At 38.6% G+C, this 20,367-nt stretch overlaps 1 protein-coding gene and 1 pseudogene across 1 annotated transcript; one reads left to right on the top strand and one right to left on the bottom strand.

Annotated features, from left to right (window-relative positions):
• Positions 1–1,042: 1,042 nt before the first annotated feature.
• LOC122123306 overlaps positions 1,043–20,367 on the bottom strand; it is a 54,341-nt pseudogene continuing 35,016 nt past the window's right edge.
• On the top strand, positions 5,285–5,707 carry LOC122123255 (SS18-like protein 2). Its single transcript, XM_042697630.1, has one exon. It carries the CDS (start codon positions 5,319–5,321, stop codon positions 5,550–5,552), a length of 234 nt encoding a protein of 77 aa, XP_042553564.1. The 5' UTR covers positions 5,285–5,318; the 3' UTR covers positions 5,553–5,707.

Genomic DNA, 20,367 nt, shown 5'->3' with positions numbered 1-20,367 from the left:
TGGATGGGTCATTTCCTTCCCCTGCATGAAAACAAGATGCCAGACCCCACCATCTACCATGTGGCCAATAGTGCACCAGCCACACCTGACCTCCTTACTTAATATTACTGAATTAGTAAATCAATTTATAAAATGTTACATCCTCTTTATCATTTTGTAAACATTCAAAAATTTTCTTTTTGTAAAAGCCATATTTCTTGAGCTCCACCTCTGAAACAATAATTCTCACATTCACCAATAATTAAACATTCTTCTTTTGAATAGTTTATTTCTTCCTTCTTCCTCATTCCTTCCCTTCCTCTTTCCTTCTCTCACTTCCCTACTCCTTCCTTCCTTCCTCTCAGGGTCTAGAAGAGATGCTGTAGCTCAAGTGGCAGATGGTTTTATTTCTTTGTTAACTTCAATTTTTGTGAGAGATTGATCAATATCTTTGTGTGCTTGATTATTTCTCCTAATGTCATATCTACTTTGGCCCTCTATGAGATAACATGGGTGTTTTATTATAGAAAACTGGTGTTTTATTATAGCTCACTCAGCAGAACAACTAAATGTGCTAAGAGTGAATCAATCACAAGTTTTTCATCACCAGTGATTAATTAAAGAAAAGTGCAAGCACTGAAGACACTTTGGGGTTCTCCCCCAAGACAAAATGCAGAGATTCTAGTCTTTATTAATCCATCATATTTTTTAAATATATATTTTATTGTAAAGATACAGTATAGATTGGTTATACCATTATATGAGTTAGGTCATGAATACATTTTCTATTGAGCATTGTTACCCCTCCAAGATAGACTTTACTACTGTTATGACTTTTTCTAGAAAACCTTTCCATTTTTTCTACATACGATTTTTCTCCTCTTTGTGTGTGAGGGTGTGTGTGTGTCTGTGTGTTTTATGTGTTCTATGATGAACCCTGAGCTGTGTCTTGTAGTTCGAGGACTCCACATCTGCTGTATCACAAGGTCTCTATCCTGTATTGGTTCTGTATTGCAATTTTAATTTTCTTACAGATCAAAGACTTTCCCCATTTGGTACAATCCTAAGTTATTTCATTTATGTGAAGCAACTTATGTGTGTTAAGCTGTGACCTCCAGGTCTTTCCACACTGGTTGCATTCATAAGGTTTCTCTCCGTGTGTTCTTTGATGGATGTTAAGGTGTGCCTTCCAGGTGAAAGAATTTCCATGCCTGCTACATACATAACATTTCTCTCAGGTGGGTTTTTTTTCTGATGGACAGAAAGGTGTATGTTCTGGATGAAAGACTTTCGACATAGGTTACAATCATAAAATTTCTCTCCTGTGTGTGCTCTCTGGTGGATAGAAAGTTGTAGCTTTTGGCTGAAAATCTTTCCCAAATATGACATTCATAAGGTTTCTTTCCTGTGTGTATTATCTGATGGACATTGACGCTTGACTTCCAAGAGAAGGACTTTCCACACATGTTACATTCATAAGGTCTCTCTAATGTGTGTGTTTTCTGGTTCACAGTAAGGTTTCTCTTATGGGTGAAAGACTTTCTACACAAGTTACATTCATAAGGTTTCTCTCTAGTGTGTGTTCTCTGGTGGACATTAAGATTTGATTTCTTGATGACAGATTTTCCACACATCTTACATTCATAAGGTTTCTCTCCTATGTGTGTTCTCTGGTGCAGAGTAAGATATGCCTTGCAGGAGAAAGACTTTTCACAAATGTTACATTCAAAAGGTTTCTCTTTTGTGTGTCTTCTCTGGTGGCAAGTAAGCTTTGATTTCTCGGTGAAAGAATTTCAAAACACGTTACATTCATAAGATGTCTCTCTAGTATGTGTTCTCTGGTGACGAGTAAAGTTTGATTTCTTGGTGAAAGATTTCCACAGTTGTTACATTCATAAGGTTTCTCTCCTGTGTGTGTTCTCTGGTGGAGAGTAAGATATGGCGTCCAGGAGAAAGACTTTCCACAAATGTTACATTCAAAAGGTTTTTTTGTGTGTGTGTTCTCTGGTGGCGAGTAAGGTGTGTCTTCCAGGGGAAAGACTTTCCACAGTTGTTACATTCATAAGGTTTCTCTCCTGTGTGTGTTCTCTGGTGTCTAGTAACATATGCCTTCCAGGAGAAAGATTTTCCACAAATGTTACATTCAAAAGGTTTCTCTTTTGTGTGTGTTCTCTGGTGAACAGTAAGCTTTGATTTATGGATGAAAGACTTTCCACAAAGGTTACATTCATAAGATTTCTCTCTAGTATGTGTTCTCTGATGGAGAGTAAGCTTTGATTTATGGGTGAAAGACTTTTGACACATGTTACATTCATAAAGTTTCTCTCCTGTGTGTGTTCTCTGAGGGACAACAGGGTGTTTCTTCTCAGTGAAAGACTTTTCACACTGTTTACATTTGTCAACTACAGAAGACACATGAGTACTATGTGCAGCACACATCTTAGCGGGTTCACTGAAAATACCCATGCTCTGACAGCCAGTGACCTTTTCTATCCTTATCCCTAAGGAGTTCCCATTATTCTTAATCAGTTCTGACTTCTGTATGGAGCTCAAATGAAAACTTCTTATAAGTCTCACTTTTTCCTCCCCTTGCTTACTATTCAGGATTGCTACTTCAGAGAGATACTTCTTGTGACTTTCCTGGCAGGTGCTAATCACATCCTCCATTTCTGGGGCATCTAAAATGAATAATAGAAAAATAGACAAAAACATAAATAAGACCCACAAATTCCTTACTATAATGATATTTTCTCAAATTCTGTTACTAGATTTTCAAATATCAAAGCATTGCTTTATACAGAATATATACTTTTCTCTGCAATGTAGTAATTAAGAAAGTAGTACTGACATTTTACAATGGAAAATAATGTTTTTCTGTATTTCAGATTTTTATATTTTTCTCAAGGAAATATTTACTCAAATTATTCATCTCCATACTCTTAATGCTTCCATTCTGAATCTCCCTCTATGACAGCACCACTGATAAGAAATTGTCCTGATCCTATTTTCCTCCTACCTGCAAAATACTAGTTTAAAATAAAATGAGTTCTCCTTACTACATTTCTTATTGTCTTCTTCACTTTATGAATAACTTCTCTACAGATAAAGAGAATTGCTAACATTAACTACGTGGAACATCAAATTCAGTATGTCTCCACGAGAATTCTGGATTGACAATTCCTTGAGACAAAAGATCACCTATTTCTTTTCCATACATGACTCAGGGCACTAGGAATCCTATTGCTTTTACAGCTCAAATAAACAGACCCACTGGGCTCTGGACCCAACATCACTATTCAAGATGCTTTAACTCACCTGTGAAATTCTCTTCTGAGCCTTCTCTTGTCCATGGTTCTGCACCTTGCTCCAGCTTCACAATCAATATAGGTTTAGGAACACAGTGCCCTGTGAATAAGAAATAGTGGAGAACTATTGCTCTTGCAGGGTCATCATTAATGTAATGTTGCAGACATCCTGTTCACTGGGTTGCTCCTAAATCTGGTTTCTCAATTGTTTTATTTTTGGGGAGTGTGATCAGTTGTGAGGCCTGAACTCTGAGCCTGGGAGCTGTATCACACCTCCTAAGCTCAAGGCTAGCACTCTACCACTTGAGCCACAACGCCAAATTCTGTCTTTTTTTCTGCTTTTTTGGTGTTGAGGAATCCAACACAGGGCCACAAGCATGCAAGGCACGGGCTCTACCACTGAGCCACCTTCCCAGCCCATGGTTTCTCAATTCTTAACAGCTCCATGGTGTACTTTCCCCCAGCTTTGGGTTTATTTTGCCCATGTGTGGCTTGAACTCAGCACTTTTGCTCAAATCTAGCATTCTACTAGTTTGTGTCTTGGCTACATTTCTAGTTTTTGAATGGTTAATTGGAGATAAGAGTCTCATGTTCACTTTTCTACAGTTGCTGGCTTCAAACCAAAATCTTCAGATTTCAGCCTATAGAGTATCTAGGATTCCAAGCTTGAAGCAATGAAACCTATGTCAGGTTTGGCTTACAAATACACACTTTCACACTTTCAACTACTGACTTCCAGATTATACTGACAGTAGTAATGTATATTCTATCTAGTCTGTAGATCCAACTATAATAATCACCCCAAGTCTGGGAAGTCAGTTTCCTGTTAGTGGATCATAGTTTAGAACTTTTGTCCAACTACTAATTTGCCTTCTTAACGAATGAGAATAAAATTAGGTCTTGAGTTACATATAATGAAGTTGAAGTTTCCCTTAGAAAGAAATGACACTTCTCATGCACTGGAATCTTTTTTTTTTTTTTAACAAAATGTAATGGTCCAAAGGCTTACACTTGTAACCCTACATTTAGGAGGTCAGATTAGAAGAGGCAGGCTTGAAACCATCCTGGGCATGGAAATTAACAATATATCCCAAAACAAAATCCAAAATGGAGTTGTGTCTCAAGCAGTAGTGTGAAAGGCAAACAATATCAAGCTCCCCAACCTGAATTTGGCTGGCTTTTATACTAGCAGTTTTTCACCTGGGAATGGACTGGAATCTTATACCTAAATACCATAGTCAAATGTCTACTAAAATAAAAACACTTGATCTTACAAATAAAAGTGACCTTTGCTCACCCAAGGACATTAGGTTGCTATAAGTCTCCAGCATCACTTCTCTATGAAGGGCCCTCTGACCAGGATCGAGATCTTGCCACTCCTTCCAGGTGAAGTCCACAGCCACATCATCAAATGACATCAGCTTCTGTAATGGCACATATCCATCAAGAAATTAGATCTGGGTCATGAGAATTCCAACCTGGAATTTCATTATGCTGCAGGTATGCTTTTGTCTTACATTAAATGTTTGCAGCTGGCTATGTTATTTTTTCACAGGGAAAATTAAATGGCAAATTAGAAATATTTGACAATACATAAATGTGGCCATTAAAATACACAGATTTGCAGGGCATTGGTGGCTTATGCCTGTAATCCTAGCTATTGAGGAGGCTGAGGTCTGAGGATCAAGTTTCATGGCCAGCCCAGGCAGGAAAGTCCATGAGACACTTATCTCCAGTAAACCACCAGAAAACTGAAAGTAGCACTGTGACTCAAGTGGTAGAGCACTCACCTTGACCTGAAGAGCTGAGGGACAATAACCAGGCTGAGAATTCAAGCCCCAAGACCAATAAAAATTACAGATTCCCTAATGTATGCAAACACATTTCTGCTGCTAGCAATAGAGACAAGATAAAAATTCTAAGGAGACAATAATCTGGCATGATGACATTAAGTCTAAGGTGGTGTCTAAAAAATTATATTATTGGCAGGGACCGAGCGCGGTTGGGCGGGCTTCTGCCGGGGAGTTCTCGGCGATGTCGGTCATCTTCGCGCCGGACTGGCTGCGAGGGAAGGCCAAGGTGAACCAAGAGACGGTCCAGCGGCTCCTGGAGGAGAATGACCAGTTGGTGCGTTGTATCGTGGAGTATCAGAACAAGGGCCGCGCGAACGAGTGTGTCCAGTACCAGCATGTATTACATAGAAACCTCATTTACTTAGCTACCATCGCCGATGCCAGCCCAAATGGCACTCCAAAAACAATGGAATAATCCTCTCTGGGTTGACTAGTAGGTGGAGTGAGTGGAATAAAATCCATTTCCCATGAAAGGCAGACTGCATCTTCACCACAAGTCTGCTGTGGAAAACACAAATGAAACTTCTGTGGTTTTTTTTTTTTTAACTGTGAAGATAGCTATTAACTTGCCCTCCTTCTCAATGCCATTATTTATTTTAACAGTTAAGTTAGACCTCTCACTAAACTTTGAAGGACTCAAGGCCTAGGACAACTAGCACTATTCTTTCCAATAAAAAGAATGATTTCTTAGTTATTATCTGATGTCACTTTATAATAAATGACGTGCTTTTGCCCATTTAAAAAAAAATTATATTATTATTTTTTATAAAATTTTAGTACATATAAGCGTAACAATGAATTAAACAAATATTTTCTCTTCATTTACATTTACTGCTTCACTGTAAACCCTATTTAGACCTTCTATTAACAAGTACTCTCATAAGCAAGCAGAACACATTCAGGATATCACATGGTATACAGAACATAGAACATTACTAGATCAAAGAAAAGCAGTGTCCACGTGAATATTATAAAACAGTAACAGTACTCCAGAAAGTAGCTAATGATTTATTGGGCCCTTATAAGATTTGATTTAGTTCCCACATAAAAATATCCTAGGTTATCCATGTTTGGTTTAAATACTAAATATTGAAATGTGGTCTTAGATACCCTGATATTTCCTTCCTATGTAAAAAAGAACTGCTACCATGAAGTTTTGTAAACTTTCTCTACATTCTACAATACAAAATATAGGTGGGAGGGGAATAAAATGTTCCTTGAGAAGATTTTCATTTTAATAGGACTTCATGGAAGGTGAAGGCAAATTGATAGAGACTAAAGGAACACTCAAGATGACAAAAATGATAAATATGACCAAATGGTCAAATGTGTTAAATATTCCTGAGTCATTTCTCCAGTAGATCCCTAAAGATATATTTCCACTTTTGTTAGTTAATAGTGAAATTTCTGAGATCAAAATCAATTCCTGAGCAAACATCTGTGAGATTTTGCAACAAATGATATTTCTAATAGAGAAAATCTCATCACTGTATTTTTTTTTTTTTATCAAAACTACCTATCTTATACTGGCAGTGAATGAAAATATTTAAAAGTAGTGGTATGGAAAAAGAAAACTGAGTACCACGACAAATGAAGTTAGAGCAAAGATAACAGAATCAGGTGAAATCAAATTTTCTTGTAGTTTATCAATTGGAGGAAGGACGTCCTTTTCTGTATGGATCTCTGAAGTTGAGCTGAAGGGGGAAAAGGTTTGAAAGGTTGGAATTCCAGCCTGACAGCATTGAGAGCACTAAGAGCTGGCTGCAGAAGGCGTAAAAGAGAATTCTGGAGATGGTTAAGAGACTGGAGGGCAGGCCTTTTCCTTACTGTTGGAAAGATAGCATCTGAAACTGAGCTGCTGTTCACCTTGAAGGCTAGGTAAGGTGAACTTCATGTCTGCATTTTCTCTGGGCACCAGTCTTCTGTCTCAGGAGAATAAGGAAACATGTTTTCCTCACAACCTGTTGTGGCTCAGATTGTAATATTAATATAGATACTTCAATTTTGCATGTTATCAATGGTAATCTTCCCTGTGTGAACTCAAGGAACTATGCTTGCTTGCTGGCAACCAGAGACCAAGTGCCAGAGAGCCTTTAGAACCCTGATTTCCCCTAAGTCTATCTGTTTATGTTTTTGTGTTTCTCTAATTTTCTTTGTTTCTGGAATCCTGTAGAACTCTAGGCAACAATTTTCCTATACAGTGGGTAAGAAAAATGTCAATCTTAAGAGCAATGTCAGCAACATAAAGCTGATCACTAAGAAAAACTAGTTCCCAGATGGATCATTGAAGAAAAAAAAAACTGAGAGACATATGGAGGAAAGAGAGAATGAGAAAAGTAAGAAAAAATGATTCAAAGATAGATACAAAGAGAGAGAAAGAGAAAAATAACCAACACAAGTGAGTAGAAAACCAAAAGTAGAGAGAGATTATAGAGGAAAGAAATCTTGTGAGGATACTTTAGAAAACAAACAAGATTTTGAAAAAAGACCATAAAGTTTAGCAACACATATAGCCTCAGCTTCAAGTAAGACCAAGACCATGAAGTAGTCCAAGAAGTATATATGGAGAGTAATTTAAGCACATATAGGTTAATCATTCCTTAAGAACACACGAAGGTGCGTATGACCACACTATTTCAGCAATTCCATGAAAATTTCATTGACATAGTTGAATGTTACTCATGAGAATGAGATCTGGTTGCAATCTACCCTTCACCTTCCACGAGATGTAACCTGCTCCGGGGCACTACATCACGTAACAGGTATGACTACATGTTATGACAAGATGAAACCTAGACATTCTGAAGCCAATCTGAATTCAATTTAGAAAGAATATAACCATTTAATCTGCTAAACCTACAAGTAATCTTTATCTCCTAATCTACAAGCCATCTTTTTCTGATTTATGAATACATTCCTGAGGCTGAATCTGTGTCGTTGGCATTGTTTGTAATTCTTGGAAATCTTTAGGTTCATATAATGGAATGGAAAAAAAATGAGAAATAAAAAAAAACTCACCAGAGATCCATTCATTCTGTCTTGCTGCTGACAATGAACAGAAGACTCTAGAAGCACGGCTGGGATATAAAGCAAATGACATATTCAGAAATAAATCTGTGAGATTTGGGGTCCAGAATTTTCTCTTGCAAACATGATACATGGGCTGCAAAACCATAAAGTTGTCCTAGAAGAATCTTTAATATCTCAGGCTGAGCATTAAAGTTTCCAAGAAACACAAATGCAGTCCATTTCCTGACAGATAGATATTATTAAACAAACTAATTTCTATGTTTATGTACACATTAAGTTCGAAAAAATGAATGTTCCCACAAATATTATTGAATACTTGAAAGCAAAAACATATCACATTTCCACTAAAAGTATTTATTACTGAATGTACTTCGGTATGTAGGAACTGTTTTTTTTTAATACAACGGTATCCTAGGCATCCATTGGAATTTGTGTTCTACCTCATTCATTTACATATTTTAACACCAGGGAAAGCATGTATGATGTAGTTTTCACACAATTTAGAGAAAAAATGTCTACAGAAGATATTTATTGTGTTATAATTTTTCAACAATGGTTGTCAAATGGCACATTTCACTGTACCCATTGCACACCTATGCAATGACTTGCAATTTCCGTTTAACATGCTTTGGCCAAAGGGACATGAGTAAAGATGAGGTAAACCCAGGTTTGAGAAGTCCCTAATGTTCATTTCCCTAAACAGTCTTAGAAAGAACCTTGACCATCCTAAAGATACAACATAAAATACTCCATATAGGAGTGACACACCTGAAGATAAGCAACACCTACAAAGCATACAACCTTGAGTAAGACATATTACCTCAAGTTTTCTTCTGTGATTTTTCTTTAAAGGCCAAATTTCCCTGACCAATACTTTCTGTACTACCAGGCAAAAACAACCAATAAGAGCTAGCATTAGCAAATCCTTAGATGGGACATTTAACATAAGTTTGCATGATTACATACAATCATAGTGGTAACAGGCTGAATAAATTAGCAAGAAGAGGATTAGGGATTACTACATTAATAGATACTTTGTTATAACAATTACCCCACCATCCCAAACCACAGCCTCAGGTACCCTCTCATAACTTGGCTCTGGTTTATTCCTCAGTCCAGCGCATCACAATTCCTGGAAATTAGTTTAAATCTTGCAACAACACAAAGTGATTGACAGTGGTATAGGAAAGAGTACCACGTGAATCTGGTGCTAAGGGAAGTAGCAACAATTTTTGTAATAGGCAAGGGAAGCTAGCAACATCTTCCCCTTGCTGTGCTTTTCTTCTTCTTCCTTTTAGGGCCTCTCAGAATTGACAAGGTCTGTCCATTTAGGATGGAGATTCCTATTCATAGGGTGCTCTGCTTCAAACATTGCTAGGCTTCATTCCTAAAAATATAGGACAAGCACTCACTACTCCAATATCCCATGTACAACTGTCTCTAGAAACAGGGTCATGTACAAATACTTGTGAGATCCACCCAGGAGATTAAAAACTCAAGCCAAACAGATTAAATTATCTCTAGGAGAAACAACACAGAAGCCCCAAATACAACTGCAATGTAAGAGGACTCAAGGCAGGCATACATCTCACAATTTCACTAGAATACTTCCTGTACTCCTCTTACACCTGGGCAAAGCAAATAAAGTCACATGGGTTAATAGAAGAATCCCTTGGTCTTGGAGTAGAAATGCACAGCTCTTGTGCTCTCCTCGTCTGGACAATGACCCAGCTTGCTCTCAGACATTTGGAAGCCAGGTTCTTACATCTGAAGGCCCAGAGGCTAATGGCAGCACAAACTCCTGAACCTCAAGCAAATTATCAACCCCAGACTGGAGAAAATCCTGGAGAGGGAAGTAGGCACTTTGGCTCAAGTATAAAGCTCTCCCTCTGAGCTGAGGAGCTCAGGAATGCTGCTTGCAGGCCCAAAGTTCATGCCCCACCAAAGAAACAGAAACAGAAAAACAAACAGAAACCAGTGGAGGGGAGATTCCCGCGGCAATCACACATTTCCTACCTGACATCAGTTCCAAAGCCTGAGATTCCTTCAAGTTACAGCTCCCAGGCTCCACTGCACAGAGCTGGGCACCAGCCTCCTGGCTCCCACCTGTGGAAGGCCAAACTGTCCTTCAGGGCACTTCCAGCAGCCAGGCAAAGGAAAAGAATCCGGAAGAGGCAGACTTAAAATGCCCATGGTGGGCGGGAAGGGGGGGGGAGACACATGGGCAAGAGCATCTTCTGCCCCACCTCCACCCTCCAAAAAACAAAAACAACCCAGGACTTTCAAAGAAAATATCCTCCATGGAGACTACAATTCCCACAATGCTCGGTGCCACCCTGCTGCAAACCTGGGAACAAGTGTGCTCTTGTGCATTGGGACTTTTCTCTGCCTGCTGTGGGAGTTAAGCTCAGTTTCTTCTTGAAAACCACTGTTTCCTCTTGAAATACATAAGACCAACCAGAAAATGGATATATATGGGGAGAATTGGATACATTGGATTTTTGATTCTTAGTTCTAATAATGAAATTGAGGTTATGAGACTGCGTTGCTTATTCCTTTCTGTTTATTCAATGCCTGTGTTCTGGTGAATGTAAATTATCTCTGTTTTGTCTTAATTTTTTTTAATATATCCCCTCCTACTTTACAAAGATATTACCGGGCGCCGGTGGCTCAAGCCTGTAATCCTAGCTACTCAGGAGGCTGAGATCTGAGGATCCCTGTTCAAAGCCAGCCCGCCCAGGAGAGACCATGAGACTCCTATCTCCAATAAACCACCAGAAAACCGGAAGTGGTGCTGTAACTACAGTGGTAGAGTGCAGGTCTTGAGCTGAAGAGCTGAGGGAGTAGCGCCCAGGCCCAGACTTCAAGCCCCACAACCGCCAAAAAAAAAAAAAAAAAAAAGATATTCACAACCATAAATTTATACCTGTGTCATTTCCCATTGCTGTAATGAAAACACTGGCATACAATAGTGAGATTGTTAGGTAAGTATGCAGCATAATACTTCTGGTGATTTGGATTTCACAAAATCTAACAATTAATTTTCCAGAAACTCCCCAATTCTATCTATTAAATCAAATGAATTTTTGTTTTTTTCTGAATTTTGCATTTCTTTTAAGGATTTTGTTTTGTTTTGTTGTTGGTCCTATGGCTTGAACTCAGAGCTTGGGCACTGTCTGTGAGCATTTGCTGGGCTCTATTTGCATTCCCTTTAATAATTTCTTCAGGTATCTAGTGAAAAGTTTCCTCACAGGGATTCTTATGAACATGGAACATCACCTCCATTTCCCTTCAAAGAGATAGTGGTTTGGGGGGTCAGGGATGAATGCAGGAGGGATAGAAGAGTGAAGTTTAGGCTAGGCTATGTTGATGTGAAGCTTAATCACTTGCAAACCAGTCTGCTTTTGTCTTTTCATTTTACATGTGAATATCTCTTTAGACTTCTTACCTGTTCTCTGATCCTAACAGTTCCTCTCAGTAGCGTTAGGCTACATATCTAAGGGACCTCGGACTTGTCTTCTCAAACCTTTACCATTAAAATGTGCAATAAATCTTTTGTCTCCTGCCGCAATCCCATCAGAGCACAAGCAAGGCTCTGAGAGCCAATGGGATGATAATTAAGGAGACAGAGTGATGGCTGATGACACAGTTCAGCTATATTTCTCAAATGCTTGAGTAATATTGGTCTAGACCCACTGTGCCCAAAAGTGCAAACAGCACACATCTTTCCTCATTCTATTTCAATACATCTTTTCCACCCAAGCCTCCAGACAGGTAAAGCCCCAGGCCAAAAAGCTAGAACACACACTTCCTCAAACCAATAAAGGGCAAGGACTTGCAGTGCTGAGCGTGGGAGTCAATTGTCCTGAAGCCTTTGCTCACATTTTGTCTGCTCCTGGCAGGCACCCCAGGGTCTACAACAGTTTCCCTCTCTCTTATCAAAGAACCTACCCTTGTCTCTTACATGTTTATTGAGATTTTTTGTAATCCCTTCCATAAAAAATAATTGGGAAAGATTGGATTGGTAACTTTCACTTTTGATTTTAGTTCTCCAGTGTATGGGTTCAACATGTCTCTATTGTGGACCAGAACTATTCCTCATGAAAACGGGAATCAAAGAGCATATTTGAATGTATAGACTTCAACTTAAAAGCACCTCTAACAATATAAAGAAAAAATAATTTCATTCTTTAAAACTAAATTCCTGGGAAGTGGCACTGTGGCTCAAGATGTCGAGCGCTCACTTTGAGCTGAAGAGCTGAGGGATAAGTGCTCAGGCCCAGAGTTCAAGCCCCACAACCAAAAAAAAAAGTCCTCTCTAAAACTAAATTCCTGAGAGACAAAGAGATAAAACTGGGGTGCTTCCAACAGTACCTGTGAAATGTAGTTTTCTTTTCTTTTCTTTTCTTTTTGTTGGTCATGGGGCCTGAACTCTGGGCCTAGGTACTGTTCCTCGGCTCTTCAGCTCAAGGCTAGTGCTCTACCACTTAAGCCACAGTGCCACTTCTGGCTTATTCTGCTTATGTGGTGCTGAAGAATCGAACCCAGGGCCTCATGCATGCAAGGCAAGCACTCTACCACTGAACCATCTTCCCATCCCTGATATATAGTTTTCATTGTTCAAGCCTACATTTGTGATGGATTTCTTTATTCCTTTATCCTTTTGTTTTGTTTGGTTTTGTTTTTGGTTATGCTACTTGAACTGTGAGCCTAGGAACCATCCCTTAGCCCTTCAGCTCAAGCCAAGTGTTCTACATTGTGAGCTAAAGCACCAATTCTGGTTTTCTGGTTTTTATTGGAGATAAGTGTCTCACAGACATTGCTGCCCAGGCTGACTTTGGACTGCAATCCTCAGGTTTCAGCCTTTTGAATAGATAGGATTAAAGACATGAGGTACCAGCACCCAGCTTGCATTTCTTTTCTTTTATGTCCCAGCCTTGGGGCTTGAACTCAGTGCGTGGACACTGTCCCTAAATTTTTGCTCCAAACTAGCACCCTAGTACTGGAGCCACAATTCCACATTCGGCTTTTTCTATGTATGTGGTACTGAGGACTTGAACCAGAGCTTCATACATGTTAGGTAAGTACTCTACCACTGTTGTGGGACAGCCACAACACCAACAGTGTTTTGGAAGGGCAATGGGATGATAATGGAACAGACTGAGAGAAGGCCAATGATGAATCTCTCTTTATTCCAGCAATAACCTTAGCTATAGACACTTTCCAGATCGGTCCAGTGCTTGCATCACATTGTTCTAGTACTCACTGAGTCAACAAGTGCATACCATATGCATCTTTCCTCATTCTAGTTCAACCTTTGTCCAACAAACTCCTAGAGGTAAGCTCCTAGGCCCAGAAGCTAAAAGGAACACTCCCTCCTACAAAAAGGGCAAGTACTTATAGCCCTGAAGGTTGGAGTCTGTGGTTGGGGAGCTTTTGCTCACACCTTGCCAGCTCCTGGCACCTCAGGGTCTGCACCACTTCTCCCTTTTTCATTTTGTAAATTGAGCAAGTGTCTATCAGCCTGAACCTGGAAAATCAGCAGATCATACATCTCAGGAAGAATGGAAGAAAAAAGAAATACCAAAACAATAAACAGGAAAATGCCTAAGAAATAACAAAAAGAGTGCTATTTCCCCAGGTGAATCCCTTCAGGTAATGGAGAACTGATACAACTAAGCCTGCGTGGTAGAGTGACCAATACCAGATATCTGACCCTGAAGATGCATAATATCTAAGCTTATATTATCAGAGGGCAAGATTCTTCAAATATGTCACTGGATATGGGTCCAAATCATATTTCCATCATATTCAAGATGGATAACACAGATGTACTGACAATTAGCATGACACATTATTTTTAACTTTGTCTTTAGCAGGTCTATGTGATTATCAACATACATTATTGCTGTTTCCAAATCATAAAACATATCACAATCATTTTATCTACAACCACCTGCATATCAAGGGTACCAGAAACATTTCAAACTAAAGTATTAACATGTTGTTCTGTATATATGGTTTCTACAATGATCACAGGAGAAGCAGGAGCCCTAGCAAAACAGTCAGGATAGCAATAATGATGGCAACCAATATTCCCCAAAATCTGCACCAATGGCTAAGAGTCCTCTGAACCTCAATAGCAAACCGAGACCCAAACTTATTATACCATGGTTCTATCAACTGAACATGCAATGTAAGTTAAGGGGATTGCATAGTAAGCTAGGATTACTCATGCAGTTAGTGAGAACACAATTGTTCCTGCAAGAGGCATGAAATACCACCCCACCCTTGAAAACCATACCCAGCCCAACTACTAGCATATATGGATACATAACACAAGCTTGCACAGTAAATGATACACAACTGTGAAACAGGACAGGTCTCTGAAACAGAGGTATGGGATGGTGAGAGGCATTAGTTCAAATAGGCCTCATGGCAGCAGCCAGGCTCAAGATGTCAGGGTGAGCTTGTCCACACAAACTGACAAACATGGGAGCAAGCAAGGTACCACTGATCATGTCACTCCTCTGAGACCAGTCCTGCCTTACATACTGGGAGACTCCTACCACCAGAACTGTGGACAAGGTGTGAAATCCAGAGGCCCTCAGGGCGATGGATCATCACAACCATGGGAATCGCTGGGCATAGGGGAAGCCAAGAGGGATGCACCACATCTCCTGCTAAAGGAATTCTACAGGTGTTCCGCTTAAGCTCCAACTTTTTCCATTGGTTCACCTTTTCCTCCAGAGGAAGTCAGAACCATGATCTATCCCTGAATACCTTACCATACTTGTACCTTCTACCTCAGGATCTGCAATAGTCAATAACTGTGATCAATGAAGTAAGAGGATATAAGTAAGAGGATATTTGTATAATAATGAGACTTACATCTGTGAGCAATGAACAATTCAAACATAATGTAGTAAGTAAATTCTATTTTACAAGTATGTAACCAAGAACAATGACAACTATGGGACACAGCTAGTCTAGGAAGCACCCATTTTTATCTGATCCTTATGTCCTTGCCTCTCAGGAACTTACTTTTAACTTTTACAGAAAGGAAGAATTATTTTTCCTTCATATTTTATAGGTGCTCCCATGTTGCCGTCTATCCATCCAAATGTGCCTCAGGATCTCCATTTTGATGAGGAATATATAAAGTCCACTAAAAGAGGGATGGAAAAACCTTACATTGGAAGACTGAGTATCAGGCATGAAAATTTCCTACACAATCCTTCCCAATCATGATGTGGGGAAAGGATCATCAACAATCACAACAAACCCTTAAGAGGCAAGCTTACCATATCTTATATGAGGTAGGGAGGCAAAAGATTTATTGCACAGTGTAATGGATACAGTCTGGGAAGACAAGTCTTAGGTCCCCTAGATATGTGACCTAGACTTGCTGACAGGAACTTCTAGGGTCAGAGAAGAGGTAGAAAATCAAAACAAAATAGGATATGCAAAACAGAAAAGTAAAAACAGACTGGTTTGGAGCAAGTAATCAAGCTTCACATGAACATAGACCTGCCCTGAACTCTACCTCCTCCCACATTCATACTGATCTACCTAGACAACCATTTTTTTTTTGAAAAGTCTTGGAGGAGGAGTACCATTTTCTAAGAAACTCCTGGGAGGAAACTTTTCACTCGTCTCCTGAAGCAATTAGTAAAAGAATGGCAAGTACAGCACAGCAAATGCTCACAGACAGTGCCCAAGCTCTGAGTTCAAGCCAACAACAAAATGAGGGAAAAACTTTATAAGGAAAGGTAAATTTCAGACACAAATAACCAAAAACTTCTTACAATTTCGTACATGAAATTTGGGAGTTTCTGGGAAAGTAATGAGTAAAATTTGACAAATCAATTTAATTCATAGATTATAAAGTATATCTGTCTTTAAATTCTGTTATTTTATTGCAGTATATATATTAGAGCAGGGGAAGACGATGCCAGAATCAATCAGTTTACTGTCTGCAAGTACTTTTTTTTTTAATGTACTCAAAGTGAGTACATTAAAAATTGAACCAAAGGAATACTTCCAACATTTTTGCTTATGTGGTGCTGAGGATTCAAACACAGGGCCTCATGTATGCTAAGCAAGCACTCTACCACTGAGCAATCTTCCCAGACAAGTTACTGTCAAATCTGATGCCATGAAGTATTCCTCCCCTTCTCTCTTCTCTTCTTTTCCCTTTCCCTCTGTTCCCCTCCTCTCCACCACTCTCTTCTTCCTTCTTTTCCCTAACCTTTTGCTTCCCTTCCCCACCTTCTCCACTCATCTTCTTTTCCCTTTATATCTGAGATGAAGATGTGCTAGTATCACTACAGTTAGGTTTCTAACTTAGAAACACATGTAATACACATACTTCATGGGTTTCTTGAGCTACTATTGGAGCTTGAACTGCAGGTCTCACAGTCAGTCAACTTCCTCACTCACTGTTGGTACTATCACTTGAGCCATACCTCTAACCTGTTCATTAGCTGCTTAGTTTGAGTTGTCTATCCAGGCTGGCTTCCAGAATTCAGTTTCCTCCTTAGTAGCTAGGCTAAAATGACAGTATTGAGCAAGAAGTACTTGTCTTGATTTTTCTTACCTCAACATTTAACATTAACACTTAATTGGATACTACAATGAAACACTTTATTGTTACTGGTTTATGTAGAATTAATATTCAACCTAAACTGAAATAGTTTATCTTTCAAATTAAGTGTTGTAATGTGTTTCTAACAATTGTAACTGTTCTAACTGCAGTATATTTCTTCACTAAGCAAATCATTTATGCTGGAGGCATTGTTTTATAATTAATGTAATTTAATGTTATTGTGGAGGTGATGTATAGAGAGATATAATGACATGAGTGAGGTAAAAAATACCCTTCCTTTCATACAGTGTCTTCCATGCCTTCATTCTCTACCAATCTCTCCCTCCTACCTCTAATCTTGAGTTGTATATTTCACTTTCATCACCCTATTTCCCTCACATTCTATGGCTCTGCCGTACACACCAGAAGATATACACGTGAAAACACCATACATAATTGAAAACAATTGTTTTTATTTCACAAGTGAAATAAGAAAGTAGCTCCCTTTAATATTGAATAAATCACAATGAGAGCATACATATATTTTTACATATTCATTCTAGTTTCCTTCTGTTTGTTTTACTGTTAGATTATTAGCAACATATTGTTGGATTTCTTTGTACTTATATCATAGATTTATTTGTCATACTGATTTCAAGACAATTTGTCTTCAGATCTATTCTCAGTGTGTCTGTCTTGGTAAATATAACTGAATAGTGCTTTATAAACAGCATTTTGTAAAGATAATGCCATCCATGTGTGTATTTCTATTGACCGTTTGTCTAGTTATTCAGTCATTAAGAGGAGTATTAGTTCTCCAATTATAATGATAGATTAAAGAAATTAACATTCTTTGTCCTTTTAATCATGTCTTTGTAGACATTACTTTTCAGAATAGAACTTTTGTTATACAGATTTATAATTTGCCTGTTATTATCAATGCTCTGTATCTGTGGTAACACAATTTGTGCTGAGGTTCTTTTCCTTTCCTATCAAGACTACTTGTATTTTTCAGTATTGATTGTTGCTTATGGTATGTTTATAATGATTTACTTTTATTTCTCAATAATTAATGTATGCCTCTTTGGCTTATTGAGTTTTTTGAGTATGTTTTCTTCTGTTCAAATCAGACAGTACCTGATATATTTACTATTTTTATCTTACAATATTAACATGGTTTCATGTTAGTGATTACTTTGCTATTTATTATGTTTGTCTCATCTGATGTGTATTTCTTAGTTTGCTTTCATGTAACCTGCACACATCGTTCTACACAGTGCAAATCACCTCTAATATAATTTCTAGGGAATATATTATATACACTGTAAATCACCTCTGATACCTATTACAATTTAAATTCTACTAAATAGTTGTTACAATGCATTGTTCATCGGATAATGACAGTTTTTTCAAAGGCTGCACGTTTACTATAGGTACCATACTTTGTCAATTCTTTGGGTTCTATGGTTTGTTGAATCTGTGCAACAAACAAATATGGAAGGCCTAATATATTCCTTTGAAAATGCTACTGTAGGGGCTGGAAAGGTGGCTCAGTGGAAAGTGCTTACCTTGCATGCATGAGGCCTTCGGTTAGGTTGCTCAGCACCACATAAACAGAAGAATCTGAAAGTGGTGCTGTGGGTCCAGTAGTAGAGCATGAGCCTTGAGCTGAAGAGCTGAGGGACAGAGCCCAGGCCCAGAGATCAAACCTCATGAATGATGAAAAGAAAAAACATACCACAAATAACATAGTGTATATAATAATATTTAAAGGTGCTGGACACAAGTGTCTCATGGTAGCAAACCTGAGACCCAAGGATTGAGATTTCATCCAGCCCTTTCAGAAAAGTCAATGAAACTCTTATCTACAATTAATCACCTAAAAATCCAGGGGTAGAAATTGATAGATGGATCCAGTGATAGATCCTTAAGATAAAATGGTCAGGGACAGCACCCAGACAATGAGATCAATACCTAATATTGGTATATTTTACTGTGTTATATGGAAATAAACGCTGCTTTCCAAAGGAGATGGAATTGTGCAAAATGCATTTCGTTCAACAAGTTATGAAAACAATGAAATCAAGTGAGTAATCAATCAAGTAATGAAATCAATACCTGGCTTATGGAACTTTAACATACATATATACCTCTCTCTCTCTCTATATATATACACACACACACACACCTATGTATATATACTTAGGTGTATATATGTATATATACATAGTGGTATATGTATACACACATATGTATATATACATAGATGTAAATATGTATGATATACATACATATGTATATGTATGTACATACATATGTATATATAGACATACAGATATATGTATGTACAGATGTATATATATATATATATATATATATATATATATATATCACCTTTACAATAATTTTTTTTGGGGGGTCTGGTCGTGGGGCTTGAACTCGGGTCCTGGACCATGTCCCTCAGGTCTTCAGCTCAAGGCTAGCACTCTACCACTTGAGCCACAGCGCCATTTTCAGCTTTTTATTTTCTTTTTGCTTATGTGGTACTGAGGAATTGAACCCAGGGCCTCAGGCATTCAAGGCAAGCACTCTACCACTGAGCCACCTTCCCAGCCCCCACAATAATTTTTATAAGAATGCAAAAACAACAGAAACATACAATAAGTTCTCCTATGGATGTAGGTAGCATTTGGAGCCCAGAGGGTGAGCACACACAGTAAAGGAGGTGAATATGGTTTTAAAAAAAAAGTGTGTGTGTGTGTGTGTGTGTGTGTGTGTGTGTGTCTGTGTGTGGTGTTTATCAATGAAACTTGCTGACACTGGGTTTTTTGTTTTCATTTGCTCATTTGTTGCTGTTGTTTGACATTCCTGGGGCTTGAACTCAAGGTGTGGGAACTGTTCCTGAATTTCAATATTCTGAAGGCTACCACTCTCCCACTTGAGCTACAACACCAGTGCTTCTAGGGGTGTTTGGTAGCTTTTGTTGTTTGTTAGGTATTGAGATATCAAACTTAGTGCTCCATGCATGGTAGGCAAGCATTTTATCACTAAGCCACATTGCCAGCCCCAACCACACTATTTTCAGAAAGGATGCAGGGCTGGGAGTGTGGCTCAGTGGTAGAGTGCTTGCCTTGCATACATGAGGCACTGGGTTCCACTCCTCAGCACCCCATCAGCAGAAAATTCATTGTGACTTATCATCAATTAAATGCCAGAAAACTAGAAGTGACATTCTGGCTGGAAGTGGTAGCATGCCAGCCTTTAGTGAAAAGCCTAGCGAATATGCCAGGCCCTCCCTGAGTTTAAACCCCACAGCCAACAATTAAAAGGAAAAAGAAACAATTATGAACAAACAAAAACCCTAAAAACTTGCTCATTGCCTTTGTTCTTCTATTTTTCTTTGTTCTTGTATCTGTATACTTCATATCATTCCATTTTCTACTTTCTTCCTTTCACTTTGGGGGATTGAACCTTGGGAATTGCACATGGAAGGTGGATACTCCATACCAACCTATTCTTTCTTCTTTTAACATAAAAAGTCTACTTATAGTACAAGCAAGGTAGCAAAGTGGTATAGTGCTTGCATCGCATGAATGAGGAGCTGGGTTCTATT

The sequence above is a fragment of the Dipodomys spectabilis genome, unplaced genomic scaffold (assembly GCF_019054845.1).
Source record: "Dipodomys spectabilis isolate Male_0828 unplaced genomic scaffold, ASM1905484v1 ptg000227l, whole genome shotgun sequence".
In the NCBI taxonomy this organism is placed as follows: Eukaryota; Metazoa; Chordata; class Mammalia; order Rodentia; family Heteromyidae; genus Dipodomys; species Dipodomys spectabilis.
Note: the sequence above shows the minus strand (reverse complement) of the source record. Positions and strands in the feature narration are given on the sequence as shown.